This window comes from Sapajus apella, unplaced genomic scaffold (assembly GCF_009761245.1).
Source record: "Sapajus apella isolate SASKATOON/1434 unplaced genomic scaffold, GSC_monkey_1.0 scaffold1, whole genome shotgun sequence".
NCBI lineage: Eukaryota > Metazoa > Chordata > Mammalia > Primates > Cebidae > Sapajus > Sapajus apella.
Genome location: NW_022436941.1, coordinates 45,651,906 through 45,675,645, shown reverse-complemented (window position 1 = coordinate 45,675,645; position 23,740 = coordinate 45,651,906). Strand labels below are relative to the sequence as shown.

General features: G+C 35.2%; 1 protein-coding gene across 4 annotated transcripts in view; it reads left to right on the top strand.

The window, feature by feature from the left end:
• Positions 1-23,740, top strand: part of SLF1 (SMC5-SMC6 complex localization factor 1) — a 95,115-nt gene that overhangs the window by 14,333 nt on the left and 57,042 nt on the right. For all 4 annotated transcript variants that reach the window (XM_032274000.1, XM_032273390.1, XM_032274087.1 and 1 more), the window contains 5 exons: positions 6,635-6,797; positions 13,254-13,397; positions 15,350-15,493; positions 16,285-16,434; positions 17,899-18,021. In XM_032274000.1, the coding sequence (XP_032129891.1) occupies positions 6,635-6,797; positions 13,254-13,397; positions 15,350-15,493; positions 16,285-16,434; positions 17,899-18,021 (724 nt within the window). The remainder of the gene's footprint in view (positions 1-6,634; positions 6,798-13,253; positions 13,398-15,349; positions 15,494-16,284; positions 16,435-17,898; positions 18,022-23,740) is intronic.

The window sequence follows — 23,740 nt, the reverse complement described above, 5'->3', positions numbered from 1 at the left end:
CCCTGTGTTTTCTTCTGACAGTTTTGCAGTTTCAAGTATTGTTTACAGTTCCTCAGTGTAAATTATATTTTGTCTCATAAGAGTGTAGCTAGTCCTGCTCTCTTGGTTTTCATTTACATGGTGTATCCTTTTCCATCCCTTCATTTTCACTCTATGTGTGTCCTTAGAGGTGAGGTTAGTCTCCTATAGGCAGCTCATAGTTGGCTCTTGTTTCTTTTTGTCTTTGTTTGGAGAATTTAATACATTTATGTTTGGAGTAATTATCGGTGGGTAAGGACTTACAACTGCCATTTTGTAGCTTGTTTCCTGGTTGATTTGTATATGCTGTGTTTCTTTCTTCCTATGTTGCTGTCTTCCATTGTGTTTGATGGTTTTCTGCAGTGGTTTGCTTTGATTCCCTTTTACTTATGTTTTGTGTATCTGGTAGCGATGTTCCTTTGTGGGTATCATGTACTTATATAAAACATTTTATTCTTATAACAAACTATGTCAAGCTGATAACTTTGGTCACGTGTAACAACTCTACACATTTATTCTCCCCCATTTTATGTTTTGATGTCAAAATTTATATTATTTTTAAATTTGTATCCCCTGACAATTGTTATGGTTTTTAATAGATATGTCTATTAATCACTGCACTAGAAATACAATTGCCTCACACGCCACCATTTTAGTCCAGAGTATTCTGAATATGATTCTGCCTTACTTAGATTGTTAAGTTTTGCACTTTGGTATGTTTAATGTTATTGATTAGTGACCTTTTGATATAGCTTAAATAATTTTCTTTAATAATTTCTATCAGGCCAGCCTGATAGGAATTATTAACTACTTTAGTTTTTGTTTGGGAAATTTTTAATTTCTCCCTTATTTCCAAAGAACAGTTTAGCCAGGTAAGCTAAACTGTTGGCAGTGTTTTTTTCCTTTATCACTTTGAGTATATCATAGCACTCTTTCCTGACTCAGAGTGTTTCTGCTGACGAATCTGCTGGTTCAGACTCTTATATGCGATATGTTTCTTATCTCTTGCTGCTTTCAGAATTTTTTATTTGTCTTTGATTTTTGATAATTTGATTATTATGTACCTTGGTGGTCTCCTCTTTAGGTTAAATTTCATTAGAAACCACTATGCTTTTTGTCCCTGGATGTGGCCATTTTTTCCCAGATTTCAGAAGTTTTCAGCCATTATTTCCTTAAATGTGCCTTCTGGTCCTTTTCCTTTCTATTCTGCTGAACTAATTTAATGCAGTTATTAGGTCTCATAATTCCCATAGGCTTTCGTCATTCTTTTGGGTTCTTTTGCTTCTGTGACTGGAAAATTTCAAATGTTGTGTCTTTGAACTCACTGATTCTTTCCTTTGTTTGAATAAGCCTACAGTTGTTAAAGCCTTCTATTGCTTTTTTTCACTTTAGTGATTATATTCTTCATCTCCAGAATTAATATTTCATTTTTGTTTATTGTTTTTATTTCTTTGACAGACTTCGTTTTGTTCACGTATTGTTTTCCACATTTCATTTAATTTTTTAATCTGTATATTCTTGTATTTTACTGAACTTTTTGTTTGGCTGGGGTTTTTTGGTTTGTTTTTTTGAGATGGAACCTTGCTCTGTCACCCAGACTGGAGTACAGTGGCACAGTCTTGACTCACTGCAACCTCCTCCTCCTGGGTTCAAGCGAATCCCCTGCCTCAGCCTTCCAAGCAGCTGGGATTACAGGCACCTGCCACTATGCCTAGCTAATTTTTTTGTATTTTTAGTGAAGATGGGTTTTGCCACGTTGGTCAAGTTGGCCTTGAACTGCTGACCTCAAGTGATCCACCTGCCTCAGCGTCCCAAAGTGTTGGTATTACAGGCATGGGCCACCATGCCTGGCCTGAACTTCTTTAAAGGAATTATTCTTTGACTATCATTCCATAGATCTGTAGCTCTCCATTACTTTAGGGTTCATTGTTAGAGCTTTGCTAATTTCTTTGGAGGTGTCCTGATTCTTTGTAATGTTTGAGTTTTTGCATTGGTCTCTTCATTTTTGGAGACAGCCACCTCTTCCAACTTTTATAGTTGTTCCTTGACAGGGATAGAATTTCACTGCTTGTGATTCTGTATGGGCTGGTAACATCTCCAAACAGGTAGGGCTTGCTTTCTGGTACTCTAGATGACTGGGCTGCTATCTTTGCTGTGATTTTGGAGAGGGGATTGTGCTGGCTGGGCTCTGCTGTTAGACGGGACTACTGGCTGAGCTCTGCAATCAGGCAGAGCTGCTCTCTAGGCACTGCAATTGCCTCCAGTTGGGCCAGACTTAGGGTGTATTCCCTGGCTAGGTCTTACTAATATTTGAGATCTGCAATTTAACAAGGTTATGATTTGAACCCCAAGATTAAGTAGAATTGCTGCTTAAGATGGATGGGACCTAACTTCTATACTTAGTACAAATTATAACTGCAGTTTGCCTCACAGTTTTGGTGGGACTTCGAGGTAGGCTTTGAAGCTGAGCTGAGCACACTGTTCAAAGTTCTGAGTATGGCAGAACTAGCCTCTGCACTTCACTGAAATATACTGTGGTTGGCATCTTCCTCCCTAAATGGAGTCTTTGGATGTGTGTTAAGGCTGTACTAAATGCTATTTCAACTCTTACATATGGCAGAACCAGCCCCCACTCTGCTGAAATGCAATGTGGGATCTTTTCCCTTCCTGAGTGGAATCTTGGCATTACTGTTGTGGCTGCACAAAGTGTTGTTTAAATTCCCAGTTATGGCAGAACTAGCACCTGGTTTTTTATATTGGTGATGTGTGTGTCTCACCTTCTGGGTAAGGCCATGGGGCAGGCTTTGAGGCTCAGCGTGGAGGCTGCCCATCTAGGGATTTGTGCCAGGTAGAACATCACAGTAGATTTGCAGGTGCTATGTTGTTGACTGATACCTCTGATTTGGTGCCATTGATGGCAGGTATGTTGTGCTACCACCAAGATTTGTGCAGTGTTTTTTGTGAGCTCCACCCCCTTGCTTTGTTTCCATCTGACTCCAGGTCGTCTAGCTGCACCATTACCTCCTATCCTCCTTTTAAGGTGACACCTGAGTGGACTTCCTGAGATACATCTCAGAATTACATAAAAGTTCAATGCTTGCCTCCAGTTCTCTTTGCTCACTGTAGTAACCATGTAGGCTGAATAGGAGGAAGTATTGGTCTTGCTGTCTCAACAGTAGCAGAGGCAAAACATGTAGAAGGGGAGGCAGAAGAGGCAGACACATTGGTGTATAACTTTTGTGGACCTGTGGTGTTCATGGGTCAACTGTATTTCCATTTGTTCTTCCTATCCTTTTTTCTATTATTGAACTCTCTCTATATATTATAAACTTCCAAATACATTGGTAATATTTTACTTTTGCTAGTTGCTTACTTTTAAGAGGATTTAAAGTAATGAAATATATCTTCAATATTTGACTTCATTTGTCCCATTTTCTGTTTCTTTGTGTAGATCTAGATTTCTTTATGTAGTTTCTTTGTGTAGATCCAGATTTTCCTCTGGCATCACACTTTTTTTGCTTAAAGAACTTCTTTTAACAGTTCTTATTATGTAAGTGTACTGGTAATGATTTATCTCATTTTTTATTTGTCTGAGAGGTGTTTATTTTTGGAAGGTATTTTCATTGCATATGGAATTATGGGTCAACAGTTTTTTCACTTTAATCGGTAAAGATTCTGTTCCACTTTCTTCTGGCTTACATAGTTCTGATGAGAAGTCAACTGTCATTCTTCTCTTCCCTTTGTATCATTTCATCTTCCCTGATTTTCTTCACTATTTTCTACTAACCATTGGTTTTTACTAGTTTGATTATCATGTGTACTAGAGTGTGTGTGTGTGTGTGTGTGTGTGTGTGTGTGTGTGTATTATTGATTTATTTTTCTTGAGGATCTCTGAGCTTGTATATGTGGAGGTTTTTTTTTGGTTTTATTAAATATGAATACTTTTCAGCCATCATCTTTTAAATATTTCATCCTTCGTGGTGTTCTTCTGGAACTACATTGCATGCTTTTTAAACTATTTGATTCTTTTCAATAGCTATTGCATGCTCAGGTTTTTCTTTTAGTTTTTTAGATAATTTTTGTATTTTAGTTAAGATAATTCTATTGACCTGTCTTAAAATTCAGTGATTCCTTTTTTAGTTGTGTTTAGTCTGCAGATGAGCTTGTCAAAGAAATTCTTCTTTGATATAATGCCTCTTATTTCTACTATTTCCATTGAACTCTCCAGTTAATTCCTCATTTCTTCAAGTATGTTGTCCACTTTTTCCATTAGTTTATTTAACACATCAGTCACAGTTATGTTAAAGTTTTCTGATAATTTCAACATGTGGGTCATATTTCAGTTTATATTGTTGATTCCTTTATCTTGACAGTGATTTGGTTTTCTTGCCTATTTTGTGTGTTTCATATTTTTTATTGCATGTGAGATATTACATGTACAAGAATTAAAGAGGCTGATGTGAATAATATTTATATCCAAAAAGTAGGCCTACCTCTTCTGTAAGGCAGTTAGTATGGGTTATTGAATTAATCTTGTCAGTTGTTGAGCTGGTGCTATGGTGAATGTCACCCCCCCCCAAAAACTCATGTTGAAATTTAATTGCCATTGTGATGGTATTGGGAGGTGGGGCCTTTAAGAAAGAATTATTGTCATTATCATGGGAATGACTTGGTTATAAAAGTAAGCTCTTTCTCATATGGTCTCTTGCTCTTCTGCTTATCTCCATGGAGTGGTATAGCAGGAAGGTCCTCATCAGGTGCTCTTGGGATTCTGAAAGTCCAAGAATAAAACTTTTCTTATAAATTGCCAAGTCTTCAGTATTCTGTTATAGCAGCAGAAAACTGACAAGACAGCTGAATTTGAGTATTGTTAATTCCATAATCACCTTCAATGCATCATTTCAGCTTATAGCAGTGGGCTCCAGTTTCTTTGTGCTTGTTATGGGGACTGGACTGGAATGCTGGAGGGTTTCTTATCACTATTCTTGCTCTGCCCTAGCTTTCAACAGTTATTGCACTACTGGGTAACAGAAGGGGCCTTTTCATACTCATCCTTTCTCTGTTGTTACTCAGCTTCAGGCCAGGGGTGTGGTTGGATTTATTCTCAGTTTTGCTAGAGAAGTTTCACTCTTAAACATTTTCTGTATTATTGGTCCCTGGGGTTGGGGCTTTCTCAGCGTTTGTTTATCAGCCTTCTATGGCAGCTAAATTCTGCCTTGTACACGTAGGCAGAGTCCTGAGCAAGAGAGTTTCCAGTCTCTCCCCCAGCATTCGATCTCTGCTGTGTATTGACACAAGATCTGGGACCTAAGTGGCATTCCTCCTGCTCCTTAAGGGAAGATGGTTTTTGCTTCTATCCCTCATCCAGAAACTGGGCATTTTTCCCAGGCTGGGCAGCAAGAGGTTTTCCTAACCCTTCCCCAAGGACAGATAAGGTTTATTTCTACCCCTTCAAGAGAAGCAGTGCATCTTTTCCTGGGTCCGAGGGCAAAAGACTGTCTTATTCTTACCCAAATGACTTAAGGCTTTTGCTTTATATGAGAGAAGGAGAATCATATGGAGAAGTGGGCATGGTTTTATATCTGTTAATGGTAGTCAGTCCCCACCGGCCCACTTACGCTGTCAAAGAGAGCTCCCTGCATTTCCTCAATCTGCCCTCAGTCTTTTTCATGAGCATTTAATGGAGTCATGTGGCAAAGAGCTTGCTAGTGAATACAAGCTTCCCTTATGTCAGGGACTTCCAATTTTCTAGACTGTGATGCTACCTATACTTGGCCTTGTAAATTTTACTTAATTCTTACATGTTTTTATGTCAGCTATGTTGCTCCTTTGATCTGCCAAAAGTGAAATAGTTTGGGTGTCCAGTCTCTTCATAAAAGGGCTTATCGCTTGTCAGAAATCAGCTTACTTGGTTGACTTGTTATCTCAGTTCTCTGATGGACTCAATAAAAGTTACAATTTTATAGATTATTTGACTTTTTCTTATTGTTATGTGATAGCCACATTCTCTTGTGTCTTTCTAAAGCTTAAGCAGAAGCAGAACTTCATAAAACTTTTGTGATGTATGTCTCTGCTTGTGTGTATCTTCGTAGTCTAAATGTAAAATATATTTTTTAATTTGTTTTTTCTAATTTTATTTTATAAAATGTATTCTTAATATAGACCAAGGCTAAAAGTAGTTCACGGCAAAAAATTTTTTTGAAAGCTAACTTTTTAGGAGTGTTTTCAACTGGTTTCATATTTTGTGGTCCAGAATTACTTTCTTAGGGGTATGTTACCTTTGAGGATAGCTGCTTCCTTAGACTTCCTTCATTATCCTTTTGGTTTATTGACATGACTTTTCCTTATGGAATACTTTAATATTCTTAGTCCCTAAAAGCCTTTGCTTTATCAAGAAATGTATAGGTAAAAAAACTAAGCATGATTTTTTAAATATCTACTCTGAACAGTTTATAATTTAAGAAATTACTGCAGTATTCTCTGTGATCCTCAACTGCCCAAAGAAATCAGTCTCTATTAGAAAATTTCATTCCTACTCCTAAGAAATAATTTAGATAATTTGACCAAATAAACTCAAATTTTCTAATACTTTTATACTGTTTATATTTTTATTTAGAGTTTTGGAGGCTGGAAAGGCAAATATTATTTTACCAAAAAGTTCACCACGTGGAATAACTCATGTGATTGCCAGTAATGCAAGAATTAAAGCTGAGAAAGAAAAGGATAACTTTAAGGCTCCATTTTATCCAATTCAGTATCTAGGGGATTTTCTTTTAGAGGTAAGTAAAAAAAAAAAAAAAAAAAGTAAACATTTTATTTTGTATCATGTGTTTATTTTATAAAATATCAATATAGCAAAATATAAAAGTGTTCTAACTTTTGAAAATATATTGATAGTAATTTAAATGACACTTTTGAAAGGCAGTGGCCCTCAATTACTTAAATATTCATGAATACTTCTATTGATTTGAAAGAAACCTATTAAATTTAACATTTATTTTGAGTCTCTGCTTTTGTTTTCAGTGTTTTAGTGATAAGTAGGACAAAACAGTTTTGAGTATTTTAAGTCAGAGTATAAATAAAATAGTAGAATAGATAGTATTATATAGTATTATATGAGAATTTGGCGGTTATTTTTCCTTTGAAAAAAAGAGAGCTATTTTAAGGGTTTAGATATATTGTCCTGTCCTGTTCCCCTACATTCTCCTCCTGACTTGGTACAAATAATGTTCCTCAAGTTGTCTGAATGGGAATCAAGCCCTAGAAGAAACTGTCCAGGAGATAAGCAAAGAAGAATTTTGAACACTCAGGGTAGAAGAGAACCCTTAGTATGTCCAAAAATGACCTTCATATAGGAAAAATCATCTTCAGTGTTTCCCATTTTGTAGATACCATATCTACAGATATGTTTTATCTAATACTTTATATCAGAGGTTTGGGAATTATCCTTAAAAATCTTTCTTTCCTTTACTCCTTTCATCTGTCAACTACTAAGTCTTATTGATTTTATCTCAAATAATTCTGGAATCAAACTACTTCTCTCCTTCTGTACTAACATCATACTGAGTTTATCATCTTTCCTCTGTACTCTTGGAATAGGCTTCTGATTACTCTTCCTGTTACTCTACCTTTTTACTCTAATTTCCTAGCTACTCTTACCTTTTCCTTTAGTATATTCTAGTTCATTCAGAAAAAGCAATCAAAATGCTCTTAAAACAATATTGACCCTGTCTCTCTCCTATGTAAAACCTTTCAATGGCTTCCCGTTGCCCTTAGGACAAAGTCCTAAATATCTAATGTGGCTTACAAGTTCCCACAGGATTCCTGTCATTCCTGTCTTTTTATTTATATCCTGCTTCACTCTTATCTATGCTTACTATGCTATATACATGAAAACTCCTCCCAGTTTCTTAAATAAGCTAAGCTACTCCTAACTCAGTGTCTTCTCAAAAGATATTTTTTCCTCCTGAAAAGTTATTTCCCACTACTCCTTCACTCTCTGGGTCTTCCTACCTTCTGCTCATGTTTCAGGTTCTGTTATGTTACTCTAGAGGGAAGCCTTCTTGTTCCCTTTACTCAGTGAGGTTCACCTATGTGTTCTCATAGCATTATTTTGCTTGGTAACTCTGCACAATTACAGTTAAGTAATTGACTGATTATTTGGTTAATGTCTGTTTCCCCGTGTAGACCAAAAGCTCCTTGTCATCAGGCATCATGTCTGTCTTTTCCATTGTTATATCCTGATCACCTCACAAAGAGCCTGGCACACGGGTTCTCTTTCAATATTTGTTAATAGAGATGTTGTGAAAGATGTTTGAGTCTTCCAAAAATACATATAATGTATCATTATATAATTGCCTTTCCTTAATGAGTAGCAGCAATGTATATAGGAAATTTGACCTTAGTTCAAAGAATGGATCTGCTTGGACTATGGATAATCTCATTGTCCATGACAGTCATTAGTTAGGAATGAGCATGTGAACCAATTCTGATCAATGGGTCATGAAGAGAAGTATGTAAGAGCTTCTAAGAAGTTGTTTTTTCATTCTAAGAAGAGAGTTACTGATGGGCTGACTCCTGCTAGATAGGAACACAGAAGAATTTAACCTGAATTACTACTGGAAGCCATTCTTTAACCTTGAAGAGAAATAGCCTTAGGAAGAAACCAGCCCTGTAGTTAGCAGAGTATAGAGATAGAATGTGGACTCTGACTGCTACTTAAGTTGCTGGATTAACCAACACTGAAACCAGTATTGCCATTAGACCACATTGCTCTTCTGTGTAGTAATTCATTTCTATGTTGTTTAAGTTAGTTTGGGTTGGTTTTCTGTTATTTACAGCCAAAAGCATACTATCTGATAGACCTCTCTGAATAGTTTACATTTAGTATTAGCTATGAACAGAATGATAGATGTTTTTAACTAGATTAGTAAAGGTATATTAATTTTCTTTTTTCTTTGGGAAATAATGCTTAAAGTGCAACATATACTGTGCATTATCTACGATCTTATTTTGTGGTATTCTAACAACATTCATATTTAGCTGCTGAAATAGTATAGCAATAGTATATCAACCAAAGTAGCAGATAATCTCTAACTTATATCTTGTTTTAGAATACATTGTTTTACAAGTTCTGGATCAAATGGCTGGCAGTTCATAACCAATCCAAATAAGGAAGGCATATTGTGATCACTTAAGTTAACTTTATTTCAGTATCTTGCTTTTCTTTGCTATAGATTATATTATAGTCCTCATTAGATGGATTTTGAAGTGTCATCTAAAAAGAGTTGCCATGTAAAATGACTGAGTTACAGTAACAATAAGGCCAGGCATGGTGGTTCTGTAATCCCAGCACTTCAGGAGGCTGAGGCAGGAGGATCACTTGGGGCTGGGAGGCTGAGACCAGCCTAAGCAACATAGCGAGACTCCATATCTACAAAAAATTTTAAAATTTGCTGGGTGTGGTAGCACACATCTATAGTCCTAGCTGCTCTGAAGCTGAGGCAGGATTCCTTTAGCCCAGGATGTTGAGGCTGCAGTACGCTTAACTGATTGTGCCACTGTACTCCAGCCTGAGTAACAGAGTGAGACCTTGTCTATTTAAACAGCAACAAAAAAAGTAACATTATTGTTTTAACCCTCTTAAACTTTTTGAAAACCTTCTGAGTATATCAGAATTCAAAATCCGTTTAGTTCAGGTTTATAGATATTTATTGAAGACTATTGCTGTACCAGGCATTATGCAATGCACTAGGGATATGAAAATGAATAAGATTATATATCACACTTTGAGATGCTTACTATTTAGTGATGGAGAAAGAGTGTGGACACTGTTACTTGCAATTCATGTGAATTGCGGATTTGTAAAACTATGTAAAAGGTACAGGAATACAGAGGAACAAATGACTAACATATCTCAATTGTTTGACCCAAGGAAGGTTTCATAAAAATGAGAGGCTACCTAGGAATACTGAAAACTTAATCTTGACTACTTAAGAAAGAAAAATGAACTACAACAGTCTTACAGGAATATATTAGGAATAACAGAAACACTGTAGACTTTTTGAGCCAGATTAACTAATTTGTGACACAAATTTATAATGTAATACTGTGACCACAGGAGAGTCATTTATTGAGTGCCTTAGTTTCTCCCTTTGTTTGTAGAAGCTAATGTTACATTGTTTTGGTGGTTATGAGAATTATTACAACTACTACTTTGAGGTAATAGTGAATGGTTACTGTGGTTCAAGTACGTTAAAAACATTTTACATGCTCAATCTAATTTAAACCTCATGTTCGTGTTTAGTATGTATTATGACTCCATTTACTGATCAGAATAAATTTTGAGGTAAAAATGAGGTTAAGTAACTTGCCCAAGATCCCACAGCTGTCATTTATCAGAGCAGAAATTTAAAGCCAACCACTCAGTCAATTTTAAGTCTTCTTTCCTCAACTCTTCCTTTCCGTGATCCTTTTTGTCTCCCTATTTTGAGTATTATTAGATTTCCAGTCTCTTTGTAAGTAGTTAAAAAATAATAAATGCTATAATCGATACCTAAACGAATATCTCGTCATTGAATTATGAAATGCCATTTAAGCATCAGGGTATAAGTACAAGTTAAGAAACAAGTAGCACTGAGAGGTCTCCCTCTCTTGATTTATCTGGCTCTTCATCTTCTTATGCATCTGGTCTAATCAGTTCATTCAAGTTGTATGACAGATGCTTTGGCTGAATATTGGAATAAGACCTGGAGACCAGAGTATATCAATTATACCTAGCCCAAGACAGGAAACTAAGTCAAATATCAGAATCGAAAGCCAACTCTCATTGCCCCAGCTGTGTTGCCCTACTCCTAGATAATAGAATAAGTAGCTGATTAAACAGGCTTTTAGTTATCCTTTAGTGCATAGCACTATACTGTGGTATATGTATACTATAGTATATACGTATACTGGTCTCGGACTGTCTTTCTGAGATTATAAAAGGAGACAAACACCTAACTCAATGCCTAGTACATAAGTTATCACTAAGATACTTATAATGAATAAAATTGAATATTTACAGTTAAATAATTGCTGTATATTTCATAAGAGTCACCAATTAGACAAAGTATTAGTGGCTTAGGAAAAAATATATGTGGATCATTTGTTTAGCTGTATAGAAAATAGATTATTTAATTTCAAAACTTCAAATGTTAAACCTGTATCAGGCTGTGATTTTTAAATAGTTAACTTATATAGGATATTTGTATCATACATCCTAATTTACTCATATGTAGCATCTGAAATAGGCACATAAGTAAATATATTGGATTAGGAAACAGTTTATTTTTTGCTTTATTGCTGTTGATAAAACAAACTTTTATGATACCACCATATTCCCTTGGTATGTTTCTTTGCATTCTCTATAACGAGAATGTATATGGGATTAACTCATCTTGTATTCTGGACATTTTTTGAGGACCTGAGCCTATGGATTTGTCCTCCCATTGCCAACCATGTGAAATTTAAAGCCAGAAACTCATTTCCCTCCCCCGCTGCAAGTTGTCCTTAACAGAAATTGTTGTTGATACATTCTTTGGTCCCAGTAATAGGAAGGGAGAAAAATCTCTATTTTCTTAGTTTTCAATTTCATCTTTCTGAGTTGCTGAAAAAGAAATTCAATCAGCTATTCTCAGGGATTATTTTGTGGTTTCAGAATTGCAGCCTGCTAAACTAGTGGCCCTCATTTTAACATAGGAAGCCAAGGGCAAGTGAGTGGGAAATAAAGATCACATTATAGACCTTAACACATTTTGTTTTTTTATAATTGTTCCCTAGGAAGACTGTGATTCTCCAGTCTCTTTGAGTAGAGGTAATAAATCTCTGAACAACCTTCCTTCCTTCCTTCCTCTTTTCTTTCTTTCTCTTTCTTTTCTTTTCTTTTCTTTCCTTCTTTCCTTCCTTCCTTCCTTCCTTCCTTCTTTCTTTCTTTCTTTCTTTCTTTCTTTCTTTCTTTCTTTCTTTCTTTCTTTCCTTCTTTCCTTCTTTCCTTCTTTCCTTCTTTCCTTCTTTCCTTCTTTCCTTTTCTTTCTCTTTCTTTCCTTCCTTCCTTCCTTCTCTCTTTCCTTCTCTTTCATTTTTCCTCCCCTCCCTCCCTCCCTTCCTTCTTTCCTTCCTTCCTTCCTTCCTCCCTGCCTCCCTCCCTCCCTCCCTCCCTCTCTATGGTTTCTGTCTGTCTTTCTGTCTGTCTCTTCTCTTCTCCCCTCCCCTCCGCTTCCCTCCTCTCCTCTCCTTTTCTCTTCTGTTCTTGCTCTCTTGCCCAGGCTGGAGTGCAGTGGTGAAATCTTGACTCACTGCAGCCTCTGGCTCCTGGGTTCAAGGAATTATCCTGCCTTACTCTCCCAAATAGCTGGGCCTACAGGTGCACGCTGCCACACCCGGCTAATTTGTGTATTTTTTTTGTAGAGACAGGGTTTCAACATGTGTGAGAATGGTCTTGATCTCCTGACCTCGTGATCCACCTGCCTCAGCATCCCAAAGTGCTAGGATTACAGGCGTCAGCTACTGCACCCGGCCTGAACAGCCTTTCATAATTATATTTTGGGAACTGTCATGAACTCACTTTTACTCCCAGATCTTTATATTACTAAGCTTACAGAATTATATGTGTAAGTGCATATGCAAGAAATTTTAAAATAATTATTGGAAGTTGATTTATGAATTCAGTTTGGGTTTCTTGGCAAGAGAAATTTAGTCATTTGAGATATAGCTACATTAAGATAATTGTTGTTTATTGCTATTCACGTAAGAGTATTGTGTAACCTTTTCCTCTCTGTGTGGGGTATACTTGCAAGTGAGAAGTCTTACCAGTAAAAAACTAAAAAATAGTGCAAGAAAAAGTCTTATCTATAATTGATGATTTTTAAAATCTAGATTGTAACTTTAACTTGGATAGGGACTAGATAAAATATTTTTGTTATTGGTTATTTGTAAAAATAATTGGTTGTTAGTAGATCAGCAAAGCATTGAGTTTTTCTTGAGATATGCAGAAACGCTTTTTTCAGGACTTTTGCTATAATGATTTTTTTCCTGAAAGATTTTTATCTGTGTTTAGTAACTTTTGATTTAAGAGGGTGCATTTTACCTACCTATTTGACAAAATGTAATTATAGTTAAAGTTGAATACTATAAAAAGTACATGATGTTGAAAATATACTTAGGTGATTGCCTAAACCATTTTTACGTACATACAGAAAGAAATTCAGAATGATGACGATTCTCAAACCAGTTCTATTTGGACTAAACATAGCAATGAAGAGAAAAACAAAGATTTCAGGAAAGATGCAGGATTTCTTGAAATGAAAGATGCCTTAAGAGAGACCATGTATAGAACCCAGGTAAACTTTATAGGCTAAAAAACGTACGTTTCTCATGTTTCTTACAGAATTGTTTGAGAGGCAAAGTATGGTGGAAAAAAACAGATATTGGTATCAGGCTTGAGCATGTTAGGAAATTGTCCTATGTCTCTGTTTTGGAACTCTTGCTGAAGTAATGTTTGTATGCATATAGAAATACAGAGTTCCTTATACATAATGTATAATTAATGGTAATTACTTAAAAACTCTGGTATGTTTAGGTAATGTGTGTTTTATAAAGCATTTTCTTACCTGAGATCACAATATATATGTATAATTCATGTAAATTCAAGTATTTAACTGTATATAGAATAAAATTTAAAATATACAAATGAATTCTATTTTGATTGATTTGTAAAACAATAAAACAGAAAGGACGTTGAACTTGGAGCAATGAAAAGTACCTCAAGAAAGCATATATGGTGGCTCTCAAGTACAATTTTTCAAACAGCAGTAGAAACCACAAAAAGGACATTATTATTTCTGCTCTAGAAGAGTTAATATTCAGTTATGTTCAGTTTCATATTGTGTTTAATAAAGCAGCCTACTCAGTTAATTTATCAAATTATTAACCTGATAATTATTAGTCTAAACTAAAAGTTTTATGTGTAAGCAGGAAAAAAAATCAAAATAGTTTTTCCCATATCTGTCAAGTATTTTTGAAAAATAATTCTAGGAGTAATTTGGAACTTTTAAAATTGCACAGTTTCTTAAGAAATTGTATGTGGCAAGATTTGCCACAACTTTTTCTTTTTTTTTTTTTTTTTTTTAATTGCATTTTAGGTTTTGGGGTACATGTGAAGAACATGCAAGATTGTTGCATAGGTACACACATGGCAGTGTGATTTGCTACCTTCCTCCCCATCACCTATATCTGGCATTTGTCCCCATGCTATCTCTCCCCCAACTCCCTACCCCCCACTGTCCCTCCCCTATTTCCCACAACTTTTTAAACTTAAAATATTTTTGCATTTTTTTCTGACTTTTTCAATGTATGTTGATATTTATGTGACTTATAAGACTACTTTTTGTAATACTATATGTGCATGTTTTAATGAGAAGCTTTTTTGAGTTGACGTGCCTCTTGTGAAATATGCATTGTGAATCACAGTATATAGCATTTTTACATATAGAAAGAAATGTAAAATGATGGAGTTATTAAAATAAATTTAGTTTTGAGTAAACATAGCAGAAGAATAAAATAGATTTCATAGAAGAAATGGAAAATCTTAAAATACATATAAAGTCATATACACACAGTTTTGGTCAACAATGGACCCCATATATGACAGTAGTCTCATAAGATTATAATACCATATTTTACTATGCCTATTTATGTTTAAATACACTAATAGCACTGTGTTGCAGTTGCCTACAGTATTTAGTACTGTAACATGTCCTAAAGATTTGTAACCTAGGCACAATAGGCCATACCATATAGACTAGGTGTGTAGTAGGCTGTACCATCTAGATTTGTGTAGGTAGACGCTGATGTTTACACAATGACATAATCACCCTATGATGTACTTCTCAAAACATATCCCCATCATTAAGCAGTGCATGACTGTATATATGTCTTCTTGAGTTCTTTTTAGGACTCAAATTATATATGTAAATTTCAAGTAGAACTATCTTTTTTCAAAATAGCTATTTTGATATAATGATAAACAACATGATTTTTAATACTACTTAATCTGAATTAAGCACATAGGTAAACTAAATTAAGCATATTTGTTAACATACTATAAAGCTTTGTGAACTGAAAACATTTATGTTCTGCTTGATCTTATATGATTCAAAGAGCTCTTTACTATATTTAATCTTGTATGTATATTTTACAAAACCTATGTTCCTGGATTTTGTGACTTGTGTTGATTGTATTGAGGCTTTATTTAATCCACAGTCTTAACTAAATTACTTTTACAAACACACAGAAAGAAATGCAAAATCATGATGAAGATATTAATGTTGGTTCTATTTTGACTGAACATCACAAAAAAGAATCCAGTGGTTCCAGTAAAGATTTGAAATTTGTTAAAATGGGAAATACCTTTGGAAGGCATACATATGAAAATCAGGTAAAACTTTTGAAATTAAAAATAATTTTTTTAAATATATGTGTGTTTATAGTACACTTTTCTGCAGCTTTAAAAAATGTATAAAATGAGTTCTTATGTATCCAATATCTGTATTAAGAAATAAAGCATTACCAGTTTTTTTAAGACCTGCTATATTATTTTCTAATGTATCCCCTTTGTCCCTCTTACTTAGAAGTAAACTTTATCTTAGAATTTGTGTTAATTCTTTTCTTATTTTTCATTATAGTTTTAACAGCTATGTGTGTATTCCTAACCCCATATGGTTTAGCTTTGTCTATTCATGAACATGTTAGTTTATGTTATTTGTAGACTTTTTTGCTGGTGTATATAAAATTTTATTGTTTGACTGTGCTGCAATTATATCTTTATCTGTTTTAGTGTTGATAAGCCTTTAGGCTTCTTTTTGTTGGTTTGTGTGTTTGATTGGTAGGTGTTTGCACTTATGAAGAATTCTGCTATGAATAGTGTGAACATTATCTTATATACCTCTTGGTATACATGTTCCGTAATTTGTCTGTCTTAGTTGGTATATTCCTAGGAAATGGAGTTGCTGGGTCGTAAGGACTGTGCATGTTCAACTGTACTGGGCAGTGTCCAGCTTTTTTTCAAAATATTTTAATGTACACCTCTGTCGGTGGACGAAATTTTCTGTTGTTTGTACTTCTTTATTTTTTAATGTTGTATATACTTGTGTGAAAGTCACTCGAGTTTATTTGGATTTGGTAACATGTCATTGATATTGAGATTTAATTTGGTCTAAATACATGTAGAAGGAAATTAAGAGAAAAGATGAAGATATTCAAAGGAGTTATGCTTTGAGGAGAAAACGCAAGAAAGAAAAAGAAAGCGATTGCAAAAAAGACGGTGAACATGAAAAAATTAAAAGTACCTTAAGAAGGCACATGTATTGTAGAGATCAGGTAAAGCTTTGTAAGATAAGCTATAGCTTTATTTTTAATTTTTTGGTTCTCTAATCTAGATATATAATACTGTATGTTTTATGAAAAAATCTTGAGTCAATCTGGTATAATATTCATAGTTAATATTCCAGTTAACTTTGGTCCACAGTAAATGTATTTCTATATGCATACACAAAGAAATCTGAGTTAGTAATCAAGATATTCCATGAATTTGTTCTGCCTGAATATAATGTATAAGAAAAAGAAACTGGAAAAGACTATTTCTTAAAATGGAAAAATCTATAAAACTACATGTGTGTATAGTTGGGTAATACTTTCTAATGTAAATTTTATTTTTTATTTTGCTCTATCTTTTGTATAATACAGATCATTTTTAATGAGATCTTGTTTTTAAAATTGAATCCTTCAGGGGTAAATTTTCTCTAGACTATGACTTTTTAAAAATCTAAATAAACCATACCATGGGCTGGATGTGGGGGCTCACACCTGTAATCCCAGCACTCTGTGAGGCCAACAGGGCAGATTGCCTGAGCCCTGGAGTTTGAGACCAGACTGGGAAACATGATGAAACCCCATCTCTACCAAAAATACAAAAAATTAGCTGTTGTGGTCGTGGGTGCCTGTAGTCTCAGCTCCTTGGGAGGCTGCATTGGGAGGATTGCTTGAGCCTGGAAGGCAGAGGTTGCAGTGAGCCAAGATCTGCACTGCACTCCAGCCTGGGTGACAGAGTGAGACCCCATCTAATTTATTAATTAATGCCATACCATACCATACCATACCATACCATACCATACCATACCATACCATGTATATATGTGTATATTCAGAAGGATTTCAGGAAAATGATAAAGGTAAATAGGTAATGAATTTTGTTTTGTGCGACCAAGGCAACAACAAAAAAGCAGTTCAAGGAAAGATTTGGACCAAGGTAAGGTGAAAAGCACATATGTAAATATCAGTTAATTCTTTACAAATTGAAATGTTTGGGTTTGTTGTTTTTTTTTTTTTGAGACGAAGTCATGCTGTCACCCAGGCTGGAGTGCCATGGCGATGATCTTGGCTCACTGCAACCTCTGCCGCCTGGGTTCAGGCAGTTCTGCCTCAGCCTCCCAAGTAGCTGGGATTACAGGCACCTGCCACCTTGCCTTGCTAATTTTTGTATTTTTAGTAGAGATGGTGTTTCACCATCTCTGCCAGGATGGTCTTGAATTTCTGACCTCGTGATCCACCTGCCTCAGCCTCCCAAAATGCTGGGATTACAGGCATGAGCCACAACGCCCAGCCAAAATGTTTGCTTTTTAAGCTTTTTCTTTCATTATGTAATCTTGATAGATGATTGTGAAGATCTTTGCTGTGGTTAACAAGGTATGAATGCGTTCCTCTTATATTGTCCTTTGTGATATCATCTGTGTTGACACTATCTTTAGTACATTTTCTAAAATCATTTTACTTTGCTATATGCAGAAAGAAATGAAGAATTCTATTTTTGCCGAATATACCAAAGAATCAAAAAACATGGATATCAGGACAGATGTAGATGTTGTTGAAATAAAACATGCCTTAAGGAAGCACATATATAGAGCTCAGGTAAAACTTGGCACGTGAAAAATTTTGTATAATATCCTGTCCTACTATAGTGTAATCAAAATATAATTATATACACACACATATGATTCGTTAGTATGCTTAATATGTCATAAAATAATTTTCTTAGTTTATTGGTCTGTTATAGAGTAATGTATTTGGGCATTATTACATTAAACCATCTGAATTCTGTCCTATTTATACCTCAGTAATGTCACACATAAGTCATGTGCTTGAAGTCTTGGCCATAAAGTCTTTCCCTGAAGTGTTTCCCCTCTATAATTTTATAGTTTCAGGTTTTACCTGGAAGTCTTTAATTCATTTTGAGTTGATTTTTGTATATGGTGAGAGATACCAGTCTACTTTCATTCTGCTTATGGTTATCCACTTTTCTCAGCATCATTTAATGAAGACTGTCCTTTCCTCTGTGAATGTTCTTGGCACCTTGTCCAAAATTAGTTTGCCTTTAATATGTGGATTTATTTTGGGGTTCTCTGTTCTTCACTGGTCTATATGTCTGTTTTTATACCAGTACTGTGCTGTTTGGGTTACTATAGCTTTGTGGTATACTTTGAAGTGATGTAGTGTTTGCCTCAAGTTTTTTTCTTCTTGCCTAGCATTGCTTTGGCTATTTAGGGTCTTTTTTTTGGTTGTTTACAAATTTTAGGATTGTTTATCCTGTTTCACAGAAGAATGTCATTGGTATTTTGATAAAGATTGCATTAAATCTGTAGATTACTTTGAACAGTATGGTTATTTTAACCATATTAATTCTTCAAACTCATGAACGTGGAATGTCTTTCCATTTGTTTGTGTCCACTTCAATTTCTTTCATCGGTGTTTTGTAGTTTTTTCCTTGTAGGTATCTTTCACCTCCTTGGTTAAATATATTTCTAGGTATTTTATAATTTTTGGAGCTCTTATAAGTGGGATTGCTTTCTTGATTTATTTACAGCTAGTTCATTATTGGTATATAGAAAGGCTACTGATTTTTGAATGTTAACTTTTTATCTCATAACTTTACTGAATTCATTTATCAGTTTTAAGTGATTTTTTTATTTTTGGCAAGTCTTCATGTTTTTCTACATGCAAGATCATGTCATCTCCAGAAAGTGACAATTTTACTTCTTTTCCAATTTGGATGCCATTTCTTTCTTTTCTTTGCCTGATTGCTCTGGTGAGGATGACTTTCAGTACTGTGTTGAATAAAAGTGGTAAAACTAGGCATTCTTTTCTAATTTCAGTTCTTACAGGAATGGCTTTCATATTTTTCCCATTCCACATAAGGTAGCTATGGGTTTGTCATGTATGGCCTTTGTTATCTTGAAGTACCTCTGTGCCTAGTTGGTGGAGAGTTTTCATCATGAAGGGATTTTGTACAAATTTTATTAAATGATTTTTCTGCATATATTGAAATGATCATATAGTTTTGGTCCCTTCATTTTGTTTTTATTAATTTACTTATTTGTATATGTTGAACCATCCTTGCATCCTTGGGATAAATACCACTTGATCATAGCGTATTGTCTTTTTGCTGCGTTCTTGGATTTAGTTTGCTGGTATTTTGTTAAGGATTTTTGCATCTGCGTTTCTCAGGCATATTGCCCTGTAGTTTTCTTTTCATGTTGTGTCTTTGTCTAGTTTTGATATCAGGGTAATGGTGACCTTGTAGAGTGAGCTAGGAAGAATTCCCTACCCTTCATTTTTTGAAACAGTTTGAAAACTATTGTTGTTATTTCTCTATATGTTTGGTTGAATTCAGCAATAAAGTCTTTTGATCCTGGGCTCTTTTTGGTTGGGAGAGTTTTATTGCTGATTAAGTCTCATTACTCATTGGTCTGTTCAGGTTTTCTGTTTCTCCCTGATTCAATCTTGGTAGGTTACATGTGTCCAGGAATTTATCCATTTCCCCTAAGTTTTTTAATTTGTTAGCATATAGTTCATAATAGTCTCTAATGATCTGTTATATTTCTGTGATATCAACTGTAATGTGTCCTTTTTCACTTCTGATTCTATTTATTGGGTTTTTTTCTTTTTCTTTGTTGTCTAGCTAATGGCTTATTGATTTTGTTTATCATTTCAAAAAATTAGTTTGTTTCATTGATCCTTTGTGGTTTTTTAGTCTGATTCTGTTCTTTTTTATTATTTATTAATATATTAGGAAATTTTATTCTTGTATATAATCTTTATAATAAACATTAATTTATAATTAATCTAATTGTATTACATTTTATTTATTATTTATTTCCTTCTAATTTGGTGTTTGCTTTGTTCCTGCAGTTCTGGTTCCTTGAGTTACATTGTTAGGTTGGTTATTTGAAATCTTTCTACTTTTTAGATATAGGCCTTTTTCCCCAATAAATGTCATATTTAGCACTGCTTTTCCTATATTCTATAGGTTTTGGTGTATTTTGTTTCCATTTTTATTTGTTTCGTTTTTTCACCATTTTTGTCACATTGATTTCTAAATACTAAAATACTACAATTTTTATGGATTGTTAATGTTTTGATTTTTTATTACAATTTCTAATTGTTCATTGCTAGCATATAGATATATAATTGATTTTTGTATATTGCTTTGTGTCCTGAAGCTTTGAGAAACTCACTTATTGGCTTGTTTGTTTTAGATTCCAAAGAGTTTTCTATGTAGTCATTTCATCTGTGAATAAAGTTATTTCCTTCTTTGTGTGTGGGGGGGTATGGGTGTGTAGGGGTGTGTGTTTGCAGGGAGGGTGTGTTTTTATATATATATAGATAGATATATAGATATATATATATATACAGACACACACACACACACACACACACTCTAAGTTCTGGGGTACATGTGCAGAGCATGCAGGTTTGTTACGTAAGTATGCATGTGCCATAATAGTTTGCTGCATCCATCCCCCTGTCATCTACATTACATATTTCTCCTATTGTTATCACACCCCAATCCTCCTACCACGTGCTATCCCTCCCCTAGCCCCCCCACCCCCCAAAAGGCCTTGGTGTGTGATGTTCCCCTCCCTGTGTCCATGTGTTCTCATTGTTCAACATCCATTTATGAGTGAGAACATTCAGTGTTTGCTTTTCTGTTCTTGTGTCAGTTCACTGAGAATGATGGTTTCCAGCTTTATCCGTGTCCCTGCAAAGGACATAAACTCATCCTTTTGTTATGGCTGCATGGTATTCCATGGTGTATATGTGCCACATTTTGTTTATCCAGTCTATAATTGATGGACATTTGGGTTGGTTCCAAGTGTTTGCTATAGTAAACAGTGCTGCAGTAAACATACATGTGCATGTGTCTTTATAATAGAATGATTTATAGTCCTTTGGATATGTACCCAGTAATGGGATTGCTGGGTCAAATGGTATTTCAATTTCTAGATCCTTGAGGAATCGTTACACTGTCTGCCACAGTGGTTGAACCAATTTACACTCCCACCAACAGTGTAAAAGCCTTCCTGTTTCTTTACATCCTCTCTATCATCTGTTGTCCCCTGAATTTTTAATGATCACCACTCTAGCTGACATGAGATGGTTATCTCACTGTAGTTTTGATTTGCATTCTCTAATGACCAGTGATGATGAGCTTTTTTTCATACGTTTGTTGGCTGCATGAATGTCTTCTTTTGTAAAGTGTCTGTTCATATCCTTCGCCCACTTTTGAATGGGCTTGTTTGGGGTTTTTTTGTAAATCTGTTTTAATTCTTTGTAGATTCTGCATATAAGCCCTTTCTCAGATGGGTAGATTGCAAAAACTTTTTCCCATTCTGTTGGTTGCCGATTCACTCTAATGATAGTTTCTTTTGCTGTGCAGAAGCTCTGGAGTTTAATTAGGCCCCATTTGTCTATTTTGGCTTTTGTTGTCAATGCTTTTGGTGTTTTAGTCATGAAGTCCTTGCCTACACCTATGTCCGGAATGGTTTTGCCTAGGTTTTCCTCTAGAGTTTGTATGGTTTTAGGTCTTATGTTTAAGTCCTTAATCCATCTACAGTTAATTTTAGTGTAAGGTGTCGGGAAGTGGTACAGTTTCTGCTTTCTGCACATGGCTACCGAGTTTTCCCAACACCATTTATTAAACAAGGAATCCTTTCCCCATTGCTTGTTTTTGTCAGGTTTGTCAAAGATCAGATGGTTGTAGATATGTTGTGTTGCCTTCAAGGCCTCTGTTCTGTTCCATTGGTCTATATCTCTGTTTTGGTACCAGTACCATGCTGTTTTTATTGCTGTAGCCTTGTAGTATAGTTTGAAGTCAGGTAGCGTCATGCCTCCAGCTTTGTGCTTTTTGCTTAGAATTGACTTGGCTTTGCGGGCACTATTTTGGTTCCATATGAAGTTTAAGGTGGCTTTTTCCAGTTCTGTGAAGAAGGTCATTGGTAGCTTGATAGGGGTAGCATTGACTCTATAAATTACTTTGAACAGTATGGCCATTTTCACAAAATTGATTATTCCTAAACCATGAGCATGGAATGTTTCTCCATCTGTTTGTGTCCTCTCTTATTTTGTTGAGCAGTGCTTTGTAGTTCTCCTTGAAGAGATCCTTTACATTCTTTGTTAGTTGTATTCCTAGATATTTTATTGTCTTTTTAGCAATTGTGAATGGCAGTTCGTTCTTGATTTGGCTCTCTTTAAGTCTGTTATTGGTGCATAGGAAGGCTTGTGATTTCTGCACATTGACTTTTTTTCTGAGACTGCTGAAGTTGCTTATCTGTTTCCGGAGATTATGGGCTGAGACGATGGGGTCTTCTAAATATACAATCATGTCGTTTGCAAATAGACACAATTTGACTTCCTCCTTATTTTTCTTGCCTGATTGCTCTGGCTAGAACTTCCAAAACTATATTGAATAGGAGTGGTGAGAGAGGGCATCCTTGTCTAGTGCCAGATTTCAAAGGGAATGCTTCCAGTTTTTGCCCATTCAGTATGATATTGGCTGTGGGTTTGCCAAAAATAGCTTTTCTTATTTTGAGATATGCTCCATCAATACCTAGTTTATTGAGAGTTTTTAGCATAAAGCGCTGTTGAATTTTGTCGAAGGCCTTCTCTGCATCTATTGAGATAATCATGCGGTTTTTGTCTTTGGTTCTGTTTATGTCGTGAATTATGTTTATAGACTTGTGTACGTTGAACCAGCCTTGCATCCCTGGGATGAAGCCTACTTGATCGTGATGGATAAGCTTTTTGATGTGCTGTTGCAGTCGGTTTGCCAGTATTTTATTGAAGATTTTTGCTCTATTTTCATCATGGATATTGGCCTGAAATTTTCTTTTCTTGTTGAGTCTCTGCTGGGCTTTGGTATCAGGATGATGTTGGTCTCATAAAATGATTTGGGAAGAATTCCCTCCTTTTGGATTGTTTGGAATAGTTTCAGAAGGTGTGGTACCAGCTCCTCTTTGTATGTCTGGTAGAATTCAGCTGTGAACCCATCTGGCCCCGGGCTTTTTTTGGGTGGTAAGCTTTTAATTGCTGCCTCCACTTCAGCCCTTGTTATTGGTCTTCAGGGTTTTGACTTCTTCCTGGTTTAGGCTTGGAAGGATGCAAGTGTCCAGGAATTTTTCCATTTCTTCCAGGTTTATTGATTTATGTGCATGGAGTTGTTGGTAGTAATCTCTGGTGGTAGTTTGTGTTTCTGTGGAATGGGCGGTGATGTCCCCTTTATTGTTTTTTATTGCATCATTTGATTCTTCTCTCTTTTCTTTTTTATTAATCTGGCTATGGGTCTATTTTGTTT